The sequence below is a fragment of the Pseudophryne corroboree genome, chromosome 2 (genome assembly GCF_028390025.1).
Source record: "Pseudophryne corroboree isolate aPseCor3 chromosome 2, aPseCor3.hap2, whole genome shotgun sequence".
In the NCBI taxonomy this organism is placed as follows: domain Eukaryota; kingdom Metazoa; phylum Chordata; class Amphibia; order Anura; family Myobatrachidae; genus Pseudophryne; species Pseudophryne corroboree.
The window spans coordinates 213605283-213629149 of record NC_086445.1 but is presented as its reverse complement, the minus strand read 5'-3'; the positions used below and the strand labels follow the sequence as shown (position 1 = coordinate 213629149).

The 23867-nt window shown below is 44.1% G+C and overlaps 1 protein-coding gene and 1 non-coding gene across 3 annotated transcripts in view; one reads left to right on the top strand and one right to left on the bottom strand.

Moving 5' to 3' along the window:
- AVIL (advillin) overlaps positions 1 to 23867 on the bottom strand; it is a 176611-nt gene that overhangs the window by 129199 nt on the left and 23545 nt on the right. For both annotated transcript variants that reach the window (XM_063952298.1, XM_063952297.1), the window contains exons 2-4: positions 8704 to 8798; positions 2626 to 2700; positions 2068 to 2264 (exon numbers count right to left, since the gene is read on the bottom strand). In XM_063952298.1, the coding sequence (XP_063808368.1) occupies positions 2068 to 2264; positions 2626 to 2700; positions 8704 to 8769 (338 nt within the window). In that variant the 5' untranslated portion in view covers positions 8770 to 8798. The remainder of the gene's footprint in view (positions 1 to 2067; positions 2265 to 2625; positions 2701 to 8703; positions 8799 to 23867) is intronic.
- Positions 6724 to 6830, top strand: LOC135054212 (U6 spliceosomal RNA). The gene has a single exon (XR_010243424.1). It is a non-coding gene; the product is annotated as a U6 spliceosomal RNA (small nuclear RNA).

The following is a 23867-nucleotide window of genomic DNA, read 5'->3' as shown; positions in this document are numbered from 1 at the left end:
GCTCAGAGCAGGAATCCATGTATGCATCAGGATAAGACAGCATCAGACTGATTACAACCCACAATAGAGTGTCCAAGGAGACTCCCTAAAAGGCTGAATTATCCAATCAGTAGCCATCAGAGAACCATGCAATATTCTAAAGGCCCGTATTCACGGGCAGATGCGGGAGAGATGTGTGCTGAGCGAACCGCTCAGCACACCTCTCTCCCGCCGCTCAGCACAACGGGTGAAATGAGCGACCTGCTAGATTGGCCTGCTGCGCATCGCTATCGCTGTGGGGGGTACACACGGAGCGATCATGCTTAAAATCTAGTCAGATTGCTTAGATTATCGCTCCGTGAGTACCCCCCTTAACTCCAGCTGCAGCAGCTCAGGAGTCAGAATGAAGTCCAGTACAATGAGACCTAGTCTGCACAGCTGACTGGTTACCAGGAGCCTGACTGGAGCTCACATAACTAACCTGACCATGATCTACTAAGCTGTTCTTATTACAGATTGTAACAACCGGATGACATATCACTTGAACAGAAACTGCCCTGATGAAATACGGATAGTTGGGTTGTATGTCCCACTATGACAACGCACATATAGAGAGATATGGAAGACACAGAAAAGGCAAAGGACACACGAATGAGTACAGGAAACACACTGTATCATAGGAAACAAACACAAGGCCCAGGAAAGCAAGTGAGACATGAAGATGGGAAAATAATGCATAGAACAAAAACAATAAAGGTCAGAGGGACAAATATGCATGATACACATAAAAAGGGACACAGATAAAGAATATGACAAAGGGACACACTAGAATAGATGACACAAGTAGACATGTAGGCAATCATGGGAGTAAAGTGACTAGGCAAATACTGGAAAGTCAAAAGAGCACTTTAGGAACAGAGTAAGAAATAGATTTAGCAGTGATTTCAAACTAATAAGTTCCTATAGATTTCAGTATCTTTTCTATGTTGAAGATAAATGTATATGTCCACTCCAGGGAGTAAATTTACTAAAGGCCGAGTTTGGGATTTTGGTAATTTTACCATCAGTTTAGCAGACCGAGTATTTAGTGAAGTCAAAACTGATGGCAAAAAAAGCTAAAACCTGACTTCAGAACTATTTAGAACATCACACCTACTAGAAAATTTTTTTTTAAAGTAGAGAAGTATAGGAGCTATAGATTCACTAATGGTCAGCTTCAAAACTGACCGTGAAACAACAGAAAACCCACCCAAACAATAGATCTACACTAGTTTAGGTGAAGCACTGCACACGAGTTTGAGTGAAGCACTGCACAGATCACTATTACATTAATTCAATGGTAAAAAAAAAAACCCAGAGAAAGTAAATAAAAATACACACAGTGTGGGGCCGCCCTGCTATACCGTCCACCAGCTCTACACTGATCATTCAATGGCTTGAATCCCTAGAAAAGTAGAGACAACCCCCCCCCCCCACACATTAAAATATAAAAAAATTATATATATATATATATATATATATATATATATATATATATATATATGTGTGTAAAGAAAGAAAGAAAAACAAATAAGAAAAAATGGGGTCACCCCTCCCCAAGGACAACCAGCCCTGGGAAAGCGCTGATTGTCTGTCTGAGAGTGCAGGAATGTGGGAACCATGACCGACAGTAAATTTACCCTGAGATTTCTAACAAACAAGAAATCTTGGCCTCTCTCGGAGAACATTTGTCTTGTGCAAGTTTTTTTAGCTGCACCATATATAGAAATGCATATGAAGCACTTAGGGCTTGATTCAGATTTGTATACAAACACGATGGTGAGTGGACTGCGCATATGCTCGATCCTTTCTACTTCTTGTGCAATGTCCCCTAAGCTGCTGCGGCTTGGGAGACATTGCGTCCTCAGGACGCTCCGGGCGCTGCAGTGAATGCAGGGTGCCTGTCTGGATCATCTGATAGACGCTCTGGCCGGCACTGCAGCACAGATCCTGGCTGACCGTCTGAGTGAGATGTGCAGGCTGCCCACTTGCACAAGGCTCTACCACCATTGGGTCTGAAAGGTTGAGGTCAGTCCTGGCAATACTCACATGATTCCTTGCTTGAAGTACCCCTTGAAGGACTCTGACTCGTGCCCTTGGACCTCCCGATGCTGTATTGGGCTGCCGCCTAGAAAATCATCCAACTGGATGGTATAGATTGCTGCTGAGCCCTGCTCATCCTGGGAGGAGTCTTTTCCAATCCAGTAGTGGATGTCATAAAACAAGGAATTGCCTGATTTTCTCGTCTGAGAGTTAAAGGACAAAAATAAATTTGAACTTGTAAGTTTTACATTGCAGGACTTATTATTCATCATCATTAATGCTGAATAAGCAGAATACAAACAGCATGCAGGATTAAGTTTCCTCCTCGCCTTGTATGGGATGCCGTGCCCTGGGTAAGAGCCTTGCTGGCAGCATTTTCTATTTGCTTACCTTGAGACTCGCCTGTTGTTCATATTGACATCCTATTCATTTGCTATGTTTATATAGATTATATCGCTTTTACTTTCCATTGCCTTTCAGAATCCTGTTTAATGCATTTCTGCTATAAGCACAACCAAAGGCCAAGTTTTATAGACAGATTGTCCTTATTACTGAGGCACTTACGGAGAGCAGCAGGTAGCAATCCCCTTCATAGAAGTTCCCATGAGCTTTCTGTGGCACCAGCACCAGGTCCATTTTCTATAGGATGGAATACAAGCTCACAATGAATTGATAAGCACAGATTGTGGTCAACATGGGCCTTATTTAATAACTTGCATTTTTATTTAGGTACGGGCACAGGTTTTTTAAAATGCATTTTGGATTTACGCCCATGTGTCATCTGACAAGCCAGGACTGTGGCTGGAATAGGTGTGCGGACATGGGCAGTGGGTGTGCAGACACAGTCAGAGTACAGTAAGGTTTGGCGGTATAGTTGTGAATTGTAACAATAATAATAGATGTCTGACTTTCTGACTTGCAGATGATACAATCCTGCTATAAGCTGCTTACTGATGATGATGATGATGATGATGATGACTGTGTCAATGTCAAAACTTAAAAAACACCCATTTATACAAAAGCAGTAAAACCGCTAGAGCAGTGGTTTAGAACACAGCACTGAACACTTATTTTACAGAAATAAAGAACGATTTATACTATTTAGGGAAGATGAAGCCTGCACATATATTTTTAAGGGCTGTCATTAAAAAAATTGTAATAATAAAAAATTATAATAATAATACTTTATATTTACTTTTGGGTCGCTTTGCTACAGGGTAATTACTGTCTGCACTATCCTGGCACATTTGGCCGCATGGATGTACACAAGGGAAGGATTCCGTAGTTCATTTGCATAACCTCGCAGAGGGACAACCTGTTGAGAGCACTTTTGCATGCGCCTCAGCATCAGGTTCAGTGTGAGCGGGAAACATTAGGTAAAAGCAGTCATCAGAACCAGTCACAATAAATATTGACACAGTGGGTGACCAGTGCCACATTTATAGCTGACAATCAACAAAGCCATATTCCATTGTCAATACCGAACTGCCCTACGCATAATCCTACGTTGCTTTCATGATGATAAAGCCTACTTAGTTAACAAGTAGTGTTGCATCAATGTGAATATTGCTGGTCAATACAACTGACATTAAATTTGAGATCCTATTCTTTAGACATACCCCTTAACCTTTCTGGTAGTCAAAGGGGGCAGGGCCGAAACTGGGATTCTTTTCACCGAGGGCAAGGCAGTAATGTGGCAAACACACATCTATTTACTCTGGGACATATTCCATATAGGGACATATTTCATATAGATTTGCTCCATATAGTTGTACCCCCTATAGATGCTTTCCCCTCTATATATGCTCCCAGTAGATGCACTCTTTAAAGGTACTCTGCAAAGATGTATTTCTTCTAGATTTACTTACGATATATATATTTCCTATAAATGCAATCCCTATGGATGGGCTCACTATAGATGCTCTCACTCACTGCAGTGGCTGGGATCTCCCATGCACAGAGGTGGCCGGTGTGTGAGGGCAGTGGGCTGCTGCTCTGATGATCCTCAGAGGAGCAGGGTGTGGGGTCAGTGCTAGAACTCAGCACTTGCTGCCTCCAGTGTTTGTGTCTCTGTGTACACTTACAGCTCCTGTTCTGGTATGTGATCGAAGGAGAGCAGTGGGGGGGGGAAGGGCCATGCACAGCCCAGTATAGAAGTCCCAGCTCACTGACTGGCTGAGACACTGCAAAACTTTCCCAAGGCTTCACCAGCCCGGGAGGGACTGAGCGCCAACACCCACACAGGCTGCAGCAGCGACGCTGGGAGCGAGGCACATGGAGATAACTGCTATGCCGGTGACCGAGAGAGGAGAGGATGTGGCAGTGTTGGGGGTGGGGAGGGGGACAGCTTGCATACCCTCAAATCCGGCGCCCGGGGCATGTGCCCCCCTAGCGCCTCCACCCCACCCACCCCTAGTTACGGCCATGAAGAGGGACAGTGGAGGGACCACTAAACCTAACATTTACGTTGTCTTTGCTATAAAAGAGAGATACAAATAACATTTAAAGATGTGTAAATATATATGGAAAAAAGTGGGGGATAGGGGTACCGGCGACCTGTGTTGTTTAAAAAGTACGTACTAAAAACTGCAAATTTATGAGCCAAAAAATATATATACATTTATATATATATTTTTTGGCTCATAAATTTGCAGTTTTTAGTACGTACTTTTTAAACAACACAGGTCGCCGGTACCCCTATCCCCCACTTTTTTCCATACTTTATAGCATTACTATACCAGTATTGCATTCTTAGGGGGTGGCAGACACCTATAACAAGGTTGTGTGTGTGTTTTTAATGGTATCTTTCTAGTAATTTTACATATTTTATTGTTTGGAGTCCATCCCACAAATGGCGCTGTATATATTTTCTCTGTGTATATATATATATATATATATGTCCTAGGCTGTGCATACAACCTCTGACGCTGCATCCCTATATTTAGCCATTTTCCTACTATAGTAGCAGGTATTCCGGAGCAGGTATGCTGGCTGCTGGGAGCCTGGTCGTCGGCATACCATACTACACCCCCTCCGTGCTACTGGCCGTCATTCAGTGTGGGTGGGGCCTGATTCTGAGGTGGGAGTAAAGAAAAGAAGAGCAAATATCTGTGCATATTGGCATAACCGTGTTGCACTGCAGGTGGGGTAGATTTTAAATGTACGGAGAGATTTAGGGCTAAATTTACTAACTGTTGGTTTTGGGTCTTTTCTAAAACCATCAGACACCAATGAAAATAATCACCATGTTTATGTCTAAAAAAGTCTGCTTACTATCCATTGGTTTTCCATGCCATTTGAAAACCGACGGCAATGTCAGTCAGGTTTTCCTGGCATTCAGTCAGTTGGTTAGGGTCTTTGGGTTAAAACCGATAGCAAACAAAAAAAAACAAACCACTGGAAACAGAATACATATGATATCCCAGCAGACGAGTGTGAATACCCAGCGTGTGTCGGGATTCCGGACATCAGTAATTCACCAGCTGTCGGGATTCCGGCGTCAGTCTATTGAACACCGGGATCTGAATAGCCGGTATATTGACTGCATACCCTGCAAACACCCCCAGACAGACGCACTACACAGATCAGTATTATCTTTGCAGGCTTCATTAGGTTTAAAATATAATAGTTACATTTATATATATATATTTTTTGCCAAAACCATTGGATGAATACTTGCAGTGAAGAGGAGGCATCCGAGTGTTTGTAAGTATGTAATGAGTTTTTTATTTTATTTTTTATAATTAAAAACATTTTCCGTTCACAGCCATTTTGCGGGCCTAATTCAGTAAGGATTGCATTTGCAAAGTTGCTGCAAATGCAATCCTTAGCAAAGCAAATGCAGGAGGAGGTGCATAGCACGTCTTCCTGTATTTGCGATAGCAATACTGCGATGGTCGCAATGTTCATCTGCGACGGCAGGCTGAGTAAGCCTGAGCTTACTCAGACTACCTGGCACAGGGCAGCTTGCGAGGCCAAGGAACTGTGTCTTGCAACGCTGTCCTTGGCTTCACTACTCCCAGAAAAAATGGGGGCGTCACACCCCATTTCTGTCAACGCCAGCTACCCACGTCACTCCTCGCGAATACCTCTGCCAGTCAGTCAGGTAGGAGTGATCACATTACTGAGTACCCGTTCTGTACATGTGCAGTTATTGGGAAACTGTGCGTTGGATCGCATAAGCGATCCAACCTGAATGAGGGTTAGTGTGTGCTGTGGTTATTTTAATGTTTTAGGTCAGACTACAGATGCCAGCTGGCCTTTAATGTCCAGGCATGCAATATTATCTGTTTTTTAACCATTAACCCCGAACCCACCACCACCAGGGATGCGTGGAATATCTCTGGGCTTTCAGCCTGGGGCTAGTTGATCTTCGGGAGTTTGGGGCTGGTTGCTGTTACAGTATACGGACCCCACGTCAGGCTGGTTCAGCTGGTGCTGGTCATAGGAAAATAGGGGAACCCTATGACTTTTTTTTTTTGCCTATCTTTTACTGGGAGAGACTGTAATAACCTGTGATTACCTGCAATCCACAACAATTCCAGTGTTTCTGCACCACTATCCAGTACCTACATTCCAGTGACATGCAGTCTGGGTAGGCAGGGGAAGCAGTGCCTCCCCTATCATACTTCAAGAGTTTTAACTATAAAAATGATTATTCTAGTGCTTGCTTTGGCAGCACATATACTAAAATCGGAACGATACAGAGAAGATTAGCATGGCCTCTGCGCAAGGATGACACGCAAATTCGTGAAGCGTTCCATACTTTTCTCCAATACCAAATGGATCGTAAATTACACTGGACTGTGACCAACGTAATCCCACTGCTTGATCCTTATGGACTCATTATTATTATTATTTGTTATACGTACCCATTTTGACTTGTTCTAATTGATGACACTACGACTGGTTTGTGTTTGAATCCACTTTAATTGAATTGTGAAATCTACATTTCTCATTCTCTTTCTCGTATTTTACACTTGCTCGATATGCATTTTTTCTTTGGTTGGAAAAAAAACATAATAAACAGATTTGAAAGAAAAAAAAAGATTATTCGAATCATTTTTATAGTCAAATCCCGCTGTATTTGCGGTGTTCAGCTGCAATACTGGGAGAGATGAGAGGTAAGGCAGAAAATAGTCAGAAACTGCCTGGCTGGAGTGGGAGCAGGGCTGTGCCATAGACTATGATAATGCAATGAAAAAGGGCCATGGGAGGCAGCGGTCAAAGCTGCCTCACTGAGGGGGACGGCATGTCACTGAGTTGGGGGGTGATATAGGGGTGACATGGGGAATGCTAGGCTTGAGAATGGGGGACATAGGACTGAATGGGGAGTGACTGGGTTGGCTTGGGGCTATAGGTGTGTGGGGGCTGGGGGGTATGGGCTGTAAGATAGGTCAGTGGGGTGGTTAGAGAGGGAAGGTGGATACACTGAGATGGGAGGGGGGATCACTGAGAAGGGGGAGACACTGGGTTGGGGGGGGGGGTAGAAAGATGGGGGAAGAGGCCTCTAGGCTGAGGGGATGAAAGCACTGACCTGGTATGGTGTAGAACGGTGATCATTAATAACCTGAAACCCACTAAAGAACGGCTTTCTGTGTAGTGCAGAGGTTCTTAAACGCGGTCCTCAAGGCACCCCAACGGTCCATGTTTAAGTTTATCCATGCTTGGACCCAGGTGACTTAATTGGCACCCCAGTCAATTTGATTTACCCATCTATGCTGAGCCATCAATATACCTAAAACCTGGACTGTTGGAGTGCCTGAGGACCATGTTTGAGTACCTCTGGTGTAGTGTATGATGTCAGAAATAAGATAATTGAATTTATATTAATGTAATTGTTATCTTGTATCTAATTGTATTAGCGAGCAAGGCTAAGTGCCACGTTCTAACTAGCTATTGTGACATTGCACATAAAGCACAAAACAGACCACTGAAAATCTCTCTGTACATGCAGACCCTCGCATACTGATGATCATTTTTTTCTTAAACTAAGCTTTTTTTCCTTTATTAAATTTTATGGATTGATATACAAACTAGATACAGAAAAACTTTAAAAGTTGCAAATATATTATAGTTCCATGTGCCTCATAAATTATACTTTATGTGACCCTCAGAATAGTATAAAAACTGTTTTATTATTACTACCACATCCCTAGATTTGAAGAGCAGGATTCTCAGCTCCACTATCTTAATGCCTCAACCTTATGTATGTATGTATGTATGTATGTATTCATAGAATACAAAACTTCAAAGAACAGTGGCACAATAAACTACATAATAATAACAACAACACAATAATGATGTATTTTTTAAAATCATTTATAGGCATCTCAATATTGCAAAGGTTTTTTTAAGGTCATTTTGGCCAACGCCAACCTTTCTATTGGCTTTCCCCTTATAGCAGATTTTAGCACTGGTCATTTATAGTACCTTTATTTGTTTTTTACCGAAAAGCACATAATCTAGGACTCAATAATCTGTTTCTTAACGGCATATGTATCCTTTGTTTATCAACTTTGAAAGCAGCACTGTACTTTAGTAAAATTGTCTGTAATGGTAACGTGTCAGTCTTCCATAAATTGGACAAAAAAAGAAATGTCTCCGAACAGTTTCTGATGAAAATGTTCACACCTACCGTACCTCAATTCTCCAAATAAGAAGCCCCGGGGTTTTAGTGATGGCTTTAAACGCAGCACTGAGTGCCATGTTTTCCAGCAGCTTTGACTATGCACTACCTAAAATAGAGAAAACATAATACAACACTTTTAGTAACAAGAATTAGATCTTGAAGCTATTATAACCAGACAATCACCAAACGGGGGGTCAGAATACCGGAATGCGGTTTTTAGGCCGACATAGTCAGTAGATCGACCACTATTGGTCAACATGCATTATGTCAACATGGTTTAAAGGTCGACATTGACAAAAGGTTGACATGGCAATGGTCGACACAGAAAAAGGTTGACATGGGTTTTTTAAAAAAAATGTAATTTGTACTTTTTCATACTTTACCATCCACGTGGACTATGATTGGGAATAGTAACCTGTGCCGAGTGCAGCGGTAGCGGAGCGAGGCACCTTGCCCAAAGTATGGTGAGCGAACGCGGTGGACTAATTGGGGTTGTCGTCATTTTACAAATGACACCCAAAAACTTACAAAACACATGTCAACGTTTTTCTGTGTCAACCTTTTTTATGTCAACCTATTGTCCATGTCATCCTTTTTCCTGTTGGCCTTTAGGGTTGACCTTTTTGGGGTTGACCCAATGAGCCACATCCCAGAATCCCATTGCTCACAATGCTGATGGATGCCCAAGGTGAGTATTAGGGTTAGGCACTAGAAGGAGGGTTAGGTTTAGGGTGTGTGTAGGGGGGAGCAGTTAAGGTTAGGCAGCAGGGGGGGTTTAGGATTAGGCTACAGGAGGGGATGGTTAGGGGTAGGCTACAGGAGGGTTGGGTTAGGGGTAGAGGTAGGGCAGGGCTGAATTGCAGGAAAGGCAACATGCATAAAGGGCCCCCGCACAGTGTCCCCCAAAATCGTCCTATGCTATTAACAAGGTGAGCCGTTACAGGCTCCCGACCCACACACTGATGAGACCAGATGGAGCGCATCCTCTGGAGAGGCACAGTGTGGGAGAGGTGAACGTTCTTTCCTCTCACTGCACAATTTAGCTGATCCCTGCATGTGCAGAGATCAGCTGCAGCAGAGGGGACTGATCACCACTCCTCCCTGCACACGCTCAACTGCACACTGCATGGGGAAAGACAGTGTATCAGCCCATGGGGATGGGTGTGTAAGCCTAGGGGGGACATTAATAAAAGTATTTTAGTTAGGTCAACAGGTATTTCGGGGGAAAGGGGCTTTTAAGGGAGGGTTTAATAAACCTTTTTTTTTATTGCTACTAATGGACTGTGGGGGCTACTATTAATAGGATTTGAGACCAATTGTCAGTGGGGGGGAGGGTTATGTATTAAATTTTTTCATATTATATTATAAATACTTTTAAACTTTTATGAGTAATACAACCAATGACAATTTTTGAGCGTTTTGGCTGGGAAAAAAATCGTCAGTTAAGTTGTTAATGTACCAACAATGACCACTCTGTTTTCCCTCTTGAAAAATATTTTCAGAGTAATGTTCCGGCTATTCCATGTAAATTTCCTCCATTTAAGAAAGCTGAGTCAAAGTCTAATTGGTACTGTATAACCGCAAATTGTACAAGATATGTCAATGATTAATGTTAGAAAATTTCATTATAGTCAATCTCAGATTTCTGCCTATAATGGCCCTCATTCCGAGTTGTTCGCTTGCTAGCTGCTTTTAGCAGCATTGCAAACGCTAGGCCGCCGCCCTCTGGGAGTGTATCTTAGTTTAGCAGAATAGCGAACGAAAGATTAGCAGAACTGCTACTAAATAATTCCCTGCAGTTTCTGAGTAGCTCCAGACCTTCTCCTAGACTGCGATCACCTCATTCCGTTTAGTTCCTGGTTTGACGTCACAAACACGCCCTGCATTCGGCCAGCCACTCCTCCGTTTCTCCAGCCACTCCTGCGTTTTTACCTGGCATGCCTGCATTTTTTAGCACACTCCCTGAAAACGGCCAGTTTCCGCCCAGAAACACCGACTTCCTGTGAATCACACTACGATCACTCGAGCGATGAAAAAATGTCGCTCGAGCATGGTCAAATCTACAAAGTTTTGTGTTAAAGTACTTAGCGCATGCACGCTGCGTACCATGCGCATGCACATTTTTTCAATTTTTTCACTTGATCGCTGCACTGCGAAAATCGACAGCGAGCGAACAACTCGGGATGACCACCAATATCCCCTTGCAATGAGATGGCCTTTGTATGAAGCAATGGTTCCCATCTGTATGCAACATTTTACAGAAGTTCATTTGTTTTTGACTGTTTTTCAGTGACTTGTCTTGTTAATTCAGCGATGTCATCTCCTTGTCTATTTCTGATTTCCAATCGATCCAATCGTTACTTGACTTTGCTTCCTGGATATTTTGGGGTATGTGATATTTGCAAAACTCTTCATAATATCTATTAGGAGGTTTTTCACTATTCTGTCTCGCAGAACTAATATGAGTAGATATCCACACTGGTAGTCTCCATACACGCTTTCAGCTGTTAGCATATCCAAATTTACATAACTGCTTTGCAAATCCTGTTTCAGCTTTCTTTTAAGCGGTGTTGTTTCTTGAAATATTATATCTCTTAACTTTTATTAGTGGTGTCCCAGAGTGTGTATCCTTTACTTTCTTTGCAGTATCCAAGCATGATACAATTCACAGATTTGAGATCCAGCTTATATCTTTTTCCTTTGGATATGGGACAGTGGTGGAACTACCAGCGGTGCAAGAGGTGCCTTGCACCGGAGCTCACCACTGTCAAGGGGCCCAAAGCCAGCGGCATGTAAAGAGACCCACTGACTCATTATATGCCGTCTGCCGCTGTGTCCTGCGGGCCTCCGGAGAGAAGCAGGTACGCAGCTACGGGGAAAGGAGGGGGAGGGTGGGGGACTCAGGAGCCGCAGCGGCCATAGATAAAGCACCAGCCAATCTACTCCCAACTATTATCTTACAGGCTGTGTTTAAAAAAATGACAGGAGCTGGTTGACTGTTACTTTATCTCTGTCCACTTTTTCTCTCTCCAAGGCTTAGTATATAGTCCCTGGGACGTGTCAAGAGAGGAGGAGGACCCTGTGCAGTCTCCGTCTGGGCACCCTCCTCTTTAGCCGGCACAGCATTAGACTCTGGGCACTAGAGACCCTAGCACTGTCCCAGAATCTAGTGTGCATGTGCAGGTCTCTGGGAAAATGGCACAGTGGCCATTTTCCCAGTGATTTTCCTACTGCGCATGAGCAACATGCTGTTAAAATGGCTGCCTCAACTTTTTCCTGGTGGTTTCTGCAGTGCTGCTGCGGCTGACTCAGGACTGGGAAGGGTAAGTATTGATAAAATGGGTGCAGGGTGCACTGTGGGCCCCCCTGATCCCCGATTCTTCTGATTTCCATATATTTTATATTGTCTATTGCACGACTGTCCCACACCCATCCCCATTACAATATTATGCACCCATACACCTGTTGTGTATATTTTCATATGTTACACTGTTTTGCATTCACTACCACTTGCTGCATATTTACCTAGAAAAATGGAGATGCAGCAAAAATGGCCTAGGCCTGTCAGTGAGAGCAGCAATTAAACGGTTAAAGCAACGAATAAGCTTTAAACATCACAATTTCCGCCATTCAGTCACATGCCTTTAAATATTGCAATAAATGTTTCCAGCATGTTCTTTCTAAAGTACATTGTTAGTTACCAGAATATGCAGCCCACGAGCTATGGACAGCTTTTAAACACTACCCTCACTGTGCCTAATTGCTAATGAAAACAAGAGACGTTTGGGGGTCATTCCGAGTTGTTAGCTCGTTGCAGATTTTCGCTATGCTGCGATTTGTTGCTAACTGCGCATGCGCATGGTATGCAGCGCGCATGCGCTAAGTTATTTAACACAAAACTTAGTAGATTTGCTGGTGTTCGTACGACGCTTTTCAGTCGCACTGCTGATCGGTGAATGATTGACAGGAAAGGGGCGTTTCTGGGTGGCAACTGAGCGTTTTCCGGGAGTGTGCTAAAAAACACAGGCGTGTCAGGGAAAAACGCAGGAGTGTCTGGAGAAACGGGGGAGTGGCTGTTCGAGCGCAGGGTGTGTGTTTGTGACGTCAAACCAGGAACTATACTGACTGAGCTGATCGCAATCTATGAGTAGTTCTGGAGCTGCTCAGAAACTGCAAAGAATTATTTAGTAGCAGTTTTGCTAATGTTTCGTTCGCAATTCTGCTAAGCTAAGATACACTCCCAGAGGGCGGCGGCCTAGCGTGTGCAATGCTGCTATAAGCAGCTAGCGAGCGAACAACTCGGAATGAGGGCCGTTGTTGCCTCAAACTAGCTGCTGGAAGTTTGGCGTTTTACATTGTTAACCATTAAGATAATTCTTTTGAGTTGAGCAGGTAAGAGAGAATCTTGTGCTAAAAATAAGATTTTTAAACCTACCGGTAAATCTTTTTCTCCTAGTCCGTAGAGGATGCTGGGGACTCCGTAAGGACCATGGGGTACAGACATGCTCCACAGGAGACATGGGCACTATAAAGAACTTTAGAATGGGTGTGCACTGGCTCCTCCCTCTATGCCCCTCCTCCAGACCTCAGTTAGAGAAACTGTGCCCAGAGGAGACGGACAGTACGAGGAAAGGATTTTTGTTAATCTAAGGGCAAGATTCATACCAGCCCACACCATCCACACCGTATAACCTGGAGTATACGCAACCAGTTAACAGTATGAACAAAACAGTATCAGCTAACGACTGATCTTAACTGTAACATAACCCTTATGTAAGCAACAACTATATACAAGTCTTACAGAAATATGTCCGCACTGGGACGGGCGCCCAGCATCCTCTACGGACTAGGAGAAAAAGATTTACCGGTAGGTTTAAAATCTTATTTTCTCTTACGTCCTAAAGGATGCTGGGGACTCCGTAAGGACCATGGGGATTATACCAAAGCTCCAAACCGGGCGGGAGAGTGTGGATGACTCTGCAGCACCGATTGAGCAAACATGAGGTCCTCATCAGCCAGGGTATCAAACTTGTAGAATTTTGCAAAAGTGTTTGAACCCGACCAAGTAGCCGCTCGGCAAAGCTGTAAAGCCGAGACGCCTTGGGCAGCCGCCCAAGAAGAGCCCACCTTCCTAGTGGAATGGGCCTTTACCGAATTTGGTACCGGCAATCCAGCCGTAGAATGAGCCTGCTGAATCGTGTTACAGATCCAGCGAGCAATAGTCTGCTTAGAAGCAGGAGCGCCAACCTTGTTGGCTGCATACAGGACAAACAGAGCTTCTGTTTTCCTAATCCGAGCCATCCTGACTACGTAAATTTTTAAGGCCCTGACTACATCAAGTGATTTGGAATCCTCCAAGTCTCCCGTAGCCACAGGCACCACAATAGGTTGGTTTATATAAAACGATGACACCACCTTAGGTAAAAATTGAGGACGAGTCCTCAACTCTGCTCTATCCACATGGAAAATGAGATAGGGGTTGTTATGAGACAAGGCCGTCAATTCGAACACCCGCCTTGCAGATGCCAAGGCCAACAACATGACCACCTTCCAAGTGAGAAATATTTATTCAACTGTTTGAAGAGGCTCATACCAGTGAGATCTTAGGAACTGTAACACCACGTTAAGGTCCCATGGTGCCACTGGGGGCACAAAAGGGAGCTGGATGTGTAGCACTCCCTTTACAAAAGTCTGGACTTCTGGGAGAGAAGCCAATTCTTTCTGGAAGAAAATAGATAGGGCCGAAATCTGTACCTTAATGGAGCCTAACTTTAGGCCCATATCCACTCCTGTCTGAAGAAAGAGGAGAAACCGGCCCAAGTGGAAATCTTCCATAGGAGCATTCTTGGCTTCACACCAAGAAACATACTTCCTCCAGATACGGTGATAATGTTTTGCCGTCACCTCCTTCCTAGCCTTTATCAGAGTAGGGATGACTTCTTCCGGAATACCCTTCCCAGCTAGGATTCGGTATTCAACCGCCATGCCGTCAAACGTAACCGCAGTAAGTCTTGGAACACGCAGGGGGCCCCTGCTGCAACAGATCCTCCCTGAGAGGAAGAGGCCATGGATCTTCTATGAACAGTTCCTGAAGATCTGAATACTAGGTCCTTCGAGGCCAATCTAGAACAATGAGTATTGTCTGCACTCTTTTTCATCTTATGATTCTCAATATTTTTGAGATGAGAGGAAGAGGAGGGAACACATAGACCGACTGAAACACCCATGGTGTCACCAGGGCGTCCACTGCTACTGCCTGAGGGTCCCTTGACCTGGCACAATACCTCCAAAGCTTCTTGTTGAGGCGTGATGCCATCATGTCTATTTGAGGAAGTCCCCAAAGACTTGTTATCTCTGCAAAAACTTCTTGATGAAGTCCCCACTCTCCTGGATGGAGATCGTGTCTGCTGAGGAAGTCTGCTTCCCAGTTGTCGACTCCCGGAATGAATACCGCTGACAGAGCGCTTACGTGATTTTCTGCCCAGCGCAGAATCCTGGTGGCTTCCGCCATTGCCACTCTGATCCTTGTCCCGCCTTGGCGGTTTACATGAGCCACGGCTGTGACGTTGTCTGATTGAATCAGAACCGGTAGGTCGCGAAGAAGATTCTCCGCTTGTCGTAGGCCGTTGTATATGGCCCTCAATTCCAGTATGTTGATATGTAGACAAGCCTCCTGGCTTGACCACAGTCCCTGAAAATTCCTTCCTTGTGTGACTGCTCCCCATCCTCGGAGGCTCGCGTCCGTGGTCACCAGAACCCAGTCCTGAATGCCGAACCTGCGACCCTCTAGAAGGCGAGCACTCTGCAGCCACCACAGGAGAGACACCCGGGCCCTGGGGGACAGAGTTATTTTCTGATGTATTTGAAGGTGGGACCCGGACCACTTGTCCAGAAGGTCCCACTGAAAAGTCCTCGCATGAAACCTGCCGAAGGGGATGGCCTCGTAGGTCGCCACCATTTTTCCCCAGTACTCGAGTGCATTGATGTATTGACACTCTTTTCGGTTTTAACAGGTCTTTGACCATGTGCTGGAGTTCCTGGGCTTTTTCCATCAAGAGAAAAACCCTCCTTTGTTCTGTGTCCAGAATCATGCCTAAGAAAGACAGCCGAGTCGTTGGAACCAACTGTGACTTTGGTAGATTTAGAATCCAGCCATGTTGCTGCAGCACTCTCAGGTAGAGCGACACGTTTTTCTGCAACTGTTCCTTTGATCTCACTTTTATCAGGAGATTGTCCAAGTATGGGATAATTGTGACTCCTTGCCTGTGCAGGAGCACCATCATTTCCGCCATTACCTTGGTGAACACCCTCGGGGCCGTGGAAAGCCCAAACGGCAACGTCTGAAACTGGTAATGACAGTCCTATACAGCGAATCTCAGGTATGCCTGATGAGGAGGATATATGGGGACGTGAAGGTTTGCATCCTTTATGTCTAGTGACACCATAAACTCCCCCCCCCTTCCAGGCTGGAGATAACTGCCCTGAGTGATTCCATCTTGAACTTGAACCTTTTTAAGTACAGGTTCAGGGATTTTAAGTTTAGAATGGGTCTGACCGAGCCATCCGGTTTCGAGACCACAAATAGGGTCGAATAGTACCCTTTTCCCTGATGTATTAGGGGAACCTTGATAATCGCTTGCTGTTGACACAGCTTTTGAATTGCAGCTAAAACTATCTCCTTCTCTGGGGGAGAAGCTGGTAAAGCCAATTTGAAGAATCGGCGAGGAGGCACGTCTTCGAATTCCAGCTTGTAGCCTTGGGATACAATTTCCATCGCCCAAGGATCCACGTCCGACTGAACCCAGACGTGGCTGAAGAGTCGAAGACGCGCCCCCAGCGGTGCGGACTCCCTCAGTGGAGCCCCAGCGTCATGCGGTGGATTTAGTAGAAGCCGGGGAGGACTTCTGTTCTTGGCAACTGGCCATAGCAGGCATTCTTTTCCCTCTACCCTTACCTCTGGCAAGGAAGGAAGAGCCGCGACCTCTTCTGTACTTATGCGACCGAAAGGACTGCATCTGTTACTGTGGTGTTTTCTTTTGCTGTGGGGGAACATAAGGCAAAAAAGTAGATTTACCCGCGGTAGCTGTGGAAACTAGGTCCGCGAGACCTTCCCCAAATAAAACCTCACCCGTGTAAGGTAAAACTTCCATATGCCTCTTTGAGTCGGCATCACCCGTCCATTGGCGGGTCCACAGTGCTCGCCTAGCCGAGATCGCCATGGCGTTGGCCCTTGAACCTAGTAGCCCGACGTCTCTGTGAGCGTCTCTCATATATAAGACTGCGTCTTTGATGTGACCTAAGGTCAACAAAATGGTATCCCTATCTAGGGTATCAATATCAGCTGACAAGGTATCTATCCAAGCTGCTACCGCGCTACAAACCCAAGCTGATGCTATTGCCGGTCTGAGCAAAGCACCCGTATGTGTATAAATTGATTTTAAAGTTGTTTCCTGTCTGCGATCAGCAGGATCCTTGAGGGCTGCCGTGTCTGAAAACGGTAGCGCCACCTTCTTGGATAAGCGCGTCAAAGCCTTGTCTACCCTGGGCGAGGATTCCCACCATACCCTGTCCTGTGCAGGGAAAGGATACGCCATAAGAATTCTTTTGTTTTTTGTCTGGAGTTTCCCAAGCTTTTTCAAATAATGCGTTCAGCTCATGAGATGGGGGAAATGTCACCTCAGGTTTCTTTTCCTTAAACATGTGTACCCTCGTGTCAGGGACAGAGGGGTCATCTGTGATATGCAAAACATCTTTTATTGCAATAATCATATAATGAATACTTTTGGCCACCCTTGGGTGTAACCCTGCATCATCGTAGTCGACACTGGAGTCAGAATCCGTGTCGGTATCAGTGTCTGCTATTTGGGATAGGGGAAATTTTGAGACCCTGAAGGGCCCTGTGACACCGTCAAAGCCATTGATTGACTCCCTGTATTATCCCTGGACTCTGCTTTGTCTAATCTCTTATGTAACAAAGTCACATTTGCATTTAAAACATTCCACATGTCCAACCAATCAGGTGTCGGCGTTGCCGACGGAGACACCACAATCATCTGCTCCACCTTCTCCCTAGATGAGCCTTCCGCTTCAGACATGCCGACACACGCGTACTGACACCCCCCCCCACACGCAGGGATTGTATTTATATGGAGACAGTTCCCCCAATAAGGCCCTTTGGAGAGACAGAGAGAGAGTATGCCAGCACACACCCAGCGCCAATGACACTGGAAACAAAATTCCCAGATAAATAGCGCTTTTATATATTTATATAGATATATCTATACACTCACTGCGCCTTACAAGTGCCCCCCCCCCTCTCTTTTTTGCCCTCTGTCACCGTGTTCAGCAGGGGAGAGTCCGGGGAGCTAGCTTCTGCAGTGTGCTGTGGAGAAAATGGCGCTGGTTAGTGCTGTGGGATCAAGCTCCGCCCCCTCAGCGGCGGGCTTCGGTCCCGCTCAAATTTATTTATACTGGCGGGAGATTATAATATATACTGCCTCCGCAGCCTATATACCTATATGAGCCAGTCCTAGAGGTTTATTGCTGTCCAGGGCGCCCTCCCTGCGCCCTGCACCCATCCGTGCCTGCAGTGTGTGGGAGCAACCTCAGAGAAGATCTGAAGTCTTCTGCCGCCTTTGAAGTCTTCTTTCTTCTTATACTCACCTGGCTTCTATCTTCCGGCTCTGTGAGGAGGACGGCGGCGCGGCTCCGGGACAAACGGCGAGGGTGAGACCTGCATTCCGACCCTCTGGAGCTAATGGTGTCCAGTAGCCCAAGAAGCAGAGCCTATCATTTAAGTAGGTCTGCTTCTCTCTCCTCAGTCCCACGATGCAGGGAGCCTGTTGCCAGCAGTGCTCCCTGAAAATAAAAAACCTAACAAAATTATTTTTTCAGAGAAACTCAGTAGAGCTCCCCTGTAGTGCATCCAGTCTCCTCTGGGCACAGGATCTAACTGAGGTCTGGAGGAGGGGCATAGAGGGAGGAGCCAGTGCACACCCATTCTAAAGTTCTTTATAGTGCCCATGTCTCCTGCGGAGCCCGTCTATACCCCATGGTCCTTACGGAGTCCCCAGCATCCTCTAGGACGTAAGAGAAAGGTAGATTAGATTATTTAAATTCTGCATGGTTTAAAGGAGTAATAATAGGCCTATTTTTTCCAATCGTTTCTGTTGAATTAACTAACGGTACACAGTGTTCAAGAATAGTTATATCAAAAACACAAAATGGCCATCTCCATTACATAACCTTTCCATTCAAACAGTGCTGCAACAAAACATTCGGGGGGAGATATATCAAACCTGGAGAGAGATAAAGTGGAGAGATATAAAGCACTAACCACTCAGCTCCTAACTGCCATGTTACAGGTTGTAGGGTCTATTCATGAATCAGTGATAAGAATGGAGAAGTTGCCCATGTTAACCAATCAGCTACTACATATAAGTTTACAGAATGCACTTGATAAATGTTACATAGAATTTGAAACATAGAATTTGACGGCAGATAAGAACCACTTGGCCCATCTAGTCTGCCCCTTTTTTTTATCCTTTAGGTAATCTCAACCCTTTTTGAACCTTAATTCTTTGTAAGGATATTCATATGCCTATCCCAAGCATGTTTAAATTGCTCTACAGTCTTAGCCTCTACCACCTCTGATGGGAGACTATTCCACTTATCCTCTACCCTTTCCGTGAAGTAATTTTTCCTTAAATTTCCCCTGAACCTCCCCCCCTCCAGTCTCAGTGTATGTCCTCGAGTTCTAATATTTCTCTTCCTTTGAAGAATGTTTCCCTCCTGAACTTTGTTAAGACCCTTGATATATTTGAAAGTTTCTATCATGTCTCCCCTTTCTCTTCTCTCCTCCAAACTATACATGTTAAGATCTTTTAGCCTTTCCGGGTAAGTTTTGTGATGTAGGCCATGCACCATTTTAGTTGCCCTTCTTTGTACACTCTCTAATGTATTTATATCCTTTTGGAGATATGGTCTCCAGAACTGGACACAGTATTCCAGATGGGGCCGCACCAATGACCTATACAGTGGCATTATCACTTCTTTTTTCCTACTACTTATTCCTCTCCCTAAGCAACCAAGCATCTGACTTGCCTTTCTCATTGCTTTGTTGCATTGCTTTCCTGCCTTCAAGTCACTTGAAATAGTGACTCCTAAATCCCTTTCCTCCTCAGTAGTTTCCATTATAGTACCCTTGATACTATATTTAGCCTTTGGGTTTTTGAGACCTAAGTGCATGATTTTGCATTTTTTAGCATTAAACTGTAGTTGCCACGTTCTTGACCATTTCTCAAGCCTACCTAGGTCATCAATCATTTGTTTTACCCCTCCCGGTGTGTCTACTCTGTTGCATATCTTTGTATCATCTGCAAAAAGGCATACCTTCCCTTCAATACCATCTGCAATGTCACCAACAAAGATATTAAAGAGAACTGGACCAAGTACAGATCCCTGGGGTACTCCACTGGTAACATTTCCCTCCATAGATTGCACTCCATTAACTACAACTGTCTGTTTCCTATCCTGCAACCAGGTTCTTATCCATTTAACTGTTTTATAATCCACCCCCCACGCTTTCAAGTTTATTTAGCAGTCTGCGATGTGGGACAGTGTCAAATGCCTTACTAAAGTCTAGGTATGCTACATCTACAGCTCCCCCTTGGTCTATTATTTTCGTCACAGAGTCAAAAAAGTCAATAAGATTTGTTTGGCATGATCTACCACCAGTAAATCCATGCTGTTTTGGATCCTGTAAGTGGTTTGATTTAAGATATTCCACAACTCTTTCTTTTAATAGTTTTTCCATTACTTTCCCCACTACTGATGTAAGGCTTACTGGTCTGTAGTTACTTGCTTCTTCCTTGCTTCCACTTTTGTGCAGTGGAACTACATTTGCTCTTTTCCAGTCCTCTGGAATAGCACCTGTATTTAGTGACTGGTTAAATAATTCTGTTAATGGTGTAACCAGCACATCTTTTAGCTCTTTGAGTATCCTTGGGTGTATCCCATCTGGTCCCAATGATTTATCCACTTTTAGTTGTGAAAGTTCTGTTAGGACCTTCTCCTCTGTAAATGTACTTTCATCTACCTTATTTTTATGAATGTCCTTGCAACTTAACTGTGGCCCCATCCCTTCTTCTGTAGTAAATATTAAGCAAAAATAATTATTTAGGTGATCTGCTATTGCCTTGTCACCCTCCACCAAATGCTCACTCTCTGTCTTAAGTCTTATTTTTTGCTTTCACACTAGTTGATACTTCTTTAGTGAACCACACTGGCTTCCTTTTCCTGGTGCTTTTCCTAACCGTTTTGATACAAAGATCAGTTGCACTTAGTATTGCACTTTTCAGTTTTTCCCACCTCTCCATCCAAGTTCCACCAGTCCGCCAATGACTCACTTAAACATCTCCCCATTTTTGCAAAATCAGCATTTCTAAAATCCAACACCTTTGTTTTTGTGTGACAGGAGTTGGATCCTGTCTTTATACTAAACCATACTGCTTGATGATCACTGGATCCCAGGTGCTCACCCACATATATGTCAGATATCCTATCACCATTTGTAAGAATTAAATCTAATATTGAATCTTTGCGAGTGGGCTCAGTCACCAATTGCTTGAGAGATGCTCCCTGTAAGGAATGTAGAAATTTGCCACTTGTAGCTGAACTTGCAAAAGACCCCTCCCAATTTACATCAGGTAAATTAAAGTCTCCCATGATTATGACTTCTCCCTTTAAAGCCATTTTAGTGATGTCCAACAATAGGTTCCTGTCCAAATCCTGCCTCTGGCCTGGTGGTCTATAGATCACCCCAATGCAAATAACATCCTTCTCCCCGGTTTCTATGGTGACCCAAAGGGCCTCAGTTTTGTCTTCAATATTTTGTATTAAAGTAGCATTTATGCTTTTTTTTCCACATACATTGCTACCCCTCCTCCTATTCTTCCTATTCTATCCTTCCTAAATAAATTGTATCCTGGTATAGCTATGTCCCAGTCATGATTTTCATTGCACCATGACTCTGTAATTGCCACAAAATCCAGGTTATCCCTTGTCATTATCGCAATTAGCTCTGGAATTTTGTCTCCTAAGCTCCTAGCATTTGCACACATAGCTTTAAGATTTTTGTCTGTGCATTTGTTATTAGTAGCCATGTCCAGACTGTACAAAATAAATGACAAGTTTAAAGTTGAAATTACCTGTTTGGGGATGTTGCTCAGTGTTTGATATATATACATATATATATATATTTTTTTTTTTTTATTTTTTTTTTTTTTACTAATCAGGAATCACACTGTGTCCTTTACACCATGAATACACCTCCCTAAATGTAAAGATATAGTACACCTGACCACAATGAGCAAATGATCAAAGGAGGTAAACACCAGAGAGCATGCAATAATAAACTATGTTTCACTGTGCAACTTCCCCACACATGCAATGCCAATTACAAGCCAATCATTAAATAAAAAAACATACATGAGTTTGCATAAGAGAGAGCTGCAGTAAGCAGTTTGGGGATGTCTTTTCATAGTGTAAAAAGACAGATAGCATTGGTACAGGTGAGAAATCAGATGGTTTTGGTAAGCTATAGACATAAATTTGAGTAGTTGCAGATGAAGTGGAAAGGTCTAGCAGCGTTCCTAACACAGATTTAAGTTATAAGTATGGGTTACTCAGGCTGGAGTAGTTTGAGGTGTAGAGGAACTGGACTCACATTTGTTTGTAAGTTGTCCTTTAGTGGTCCAGATTGTGGATAGATTGTTGTCCTTCTGTTTTTCTTCGGTTTAACGTCGGTGTAACCGTGAAATTATTTTTAAACTTGTAGTTATCCTTTAAATAATGTCCTTTGAAGTAATGGCCCACAAGCCTACGGCCTAAGCCGTCCTGATGCTCTTTAAGTAATGGACCAAGCATGTGAATACACTGATTACACCCAAACTCCAATGACCCCTCCCCCAGCAATGACTAGTAATAAAACAGTTTTAAGAAAACAACCAAACAAACCAACCAACTGAGATTTATCACAGTCATGCCCTCATGCCTATACTCAGGAGATAACATTCCATTTTATCAATAGCAACCCATCATGTGCATAAGCAATCTAATATAAAACCAGATGCCTTATGCCTATAGCAATGCTATAATTCTTAACACCCAATTTGCTATTTACTATTTCAGTGCAATCAGTAGTGATAATCTGCAGCACTCATTTACAATAAACCTAGACAAGTATATATTCACCAGCAGTTATTTGAGTGCAATGTTCTGCAGGAGTGTAGAAGATGGAATTACCAGCAGTTACTTCAATGCTGATTGGTTGCAATACGCAAGTTTTCCACTAGCTGACTTCTTCACTCTTTTTACTGCTTCCCGAATAGACGGACCCCTGTGTTTGCAAAATGACAGAAACTTATAGGTTGATACTTTATCTCTCTCCACTTTATCTCTCCAAACTTTGATAAATATCTGCAAAAAACTCAGAAATAAAGCAGACTCCCAGGGGAATATATATATTATGGGTTTAGAGCTTTAATCAGTGGGACGTTTTCCAGAGGTGCCTGAAAAAGGAGAGTAATACCGCTTTCAGATCGCAAATGTCGGATCCCACCTGGTAAGAGAAACGTGTCCTTACAGGGTGGGATCCGGCATTTGCTCTCCTTTGCTGGCTTTCTGACGCGGCAATATACTGGGTTGGTTGCCATAGCAGCGGGGGGGCGCAGCAGCAGCAGGGGCAGGGGTGGAGGCGACGCTGGGAGATGAGCTCATCTCCTGCGCCGCCTCTCCCTATGCTGTAATTGGGAACCGTGTTGCATCGACGCGGCTCCCATTCACACTGCACCTGACCCGGTATTCAACCCGGGTATAATCCTTCTTTTATACCGGGTTGAATTACCGGGTCAGACGACCCGCTAATTCTCGGAAAGTGCTTTCACATCGCACACTGACCCGTGTCGACACGGCAATATGCCGTGTCGATACCGGGTTATTTGTGCGATGTGAAAGGGGTATAATAGGAAGAGCACCAATATCACTGTCCCAAACTGCTAAATAAAGTTTCAACCGACCTATCTAAAAAACATGGGATAATGTTTCATGTGAAGAGGGGGTTGGGGGAAGTTTTGCGGGGAGGCACATCAAGTGATAAAGTAGAAAATCTGCCCAA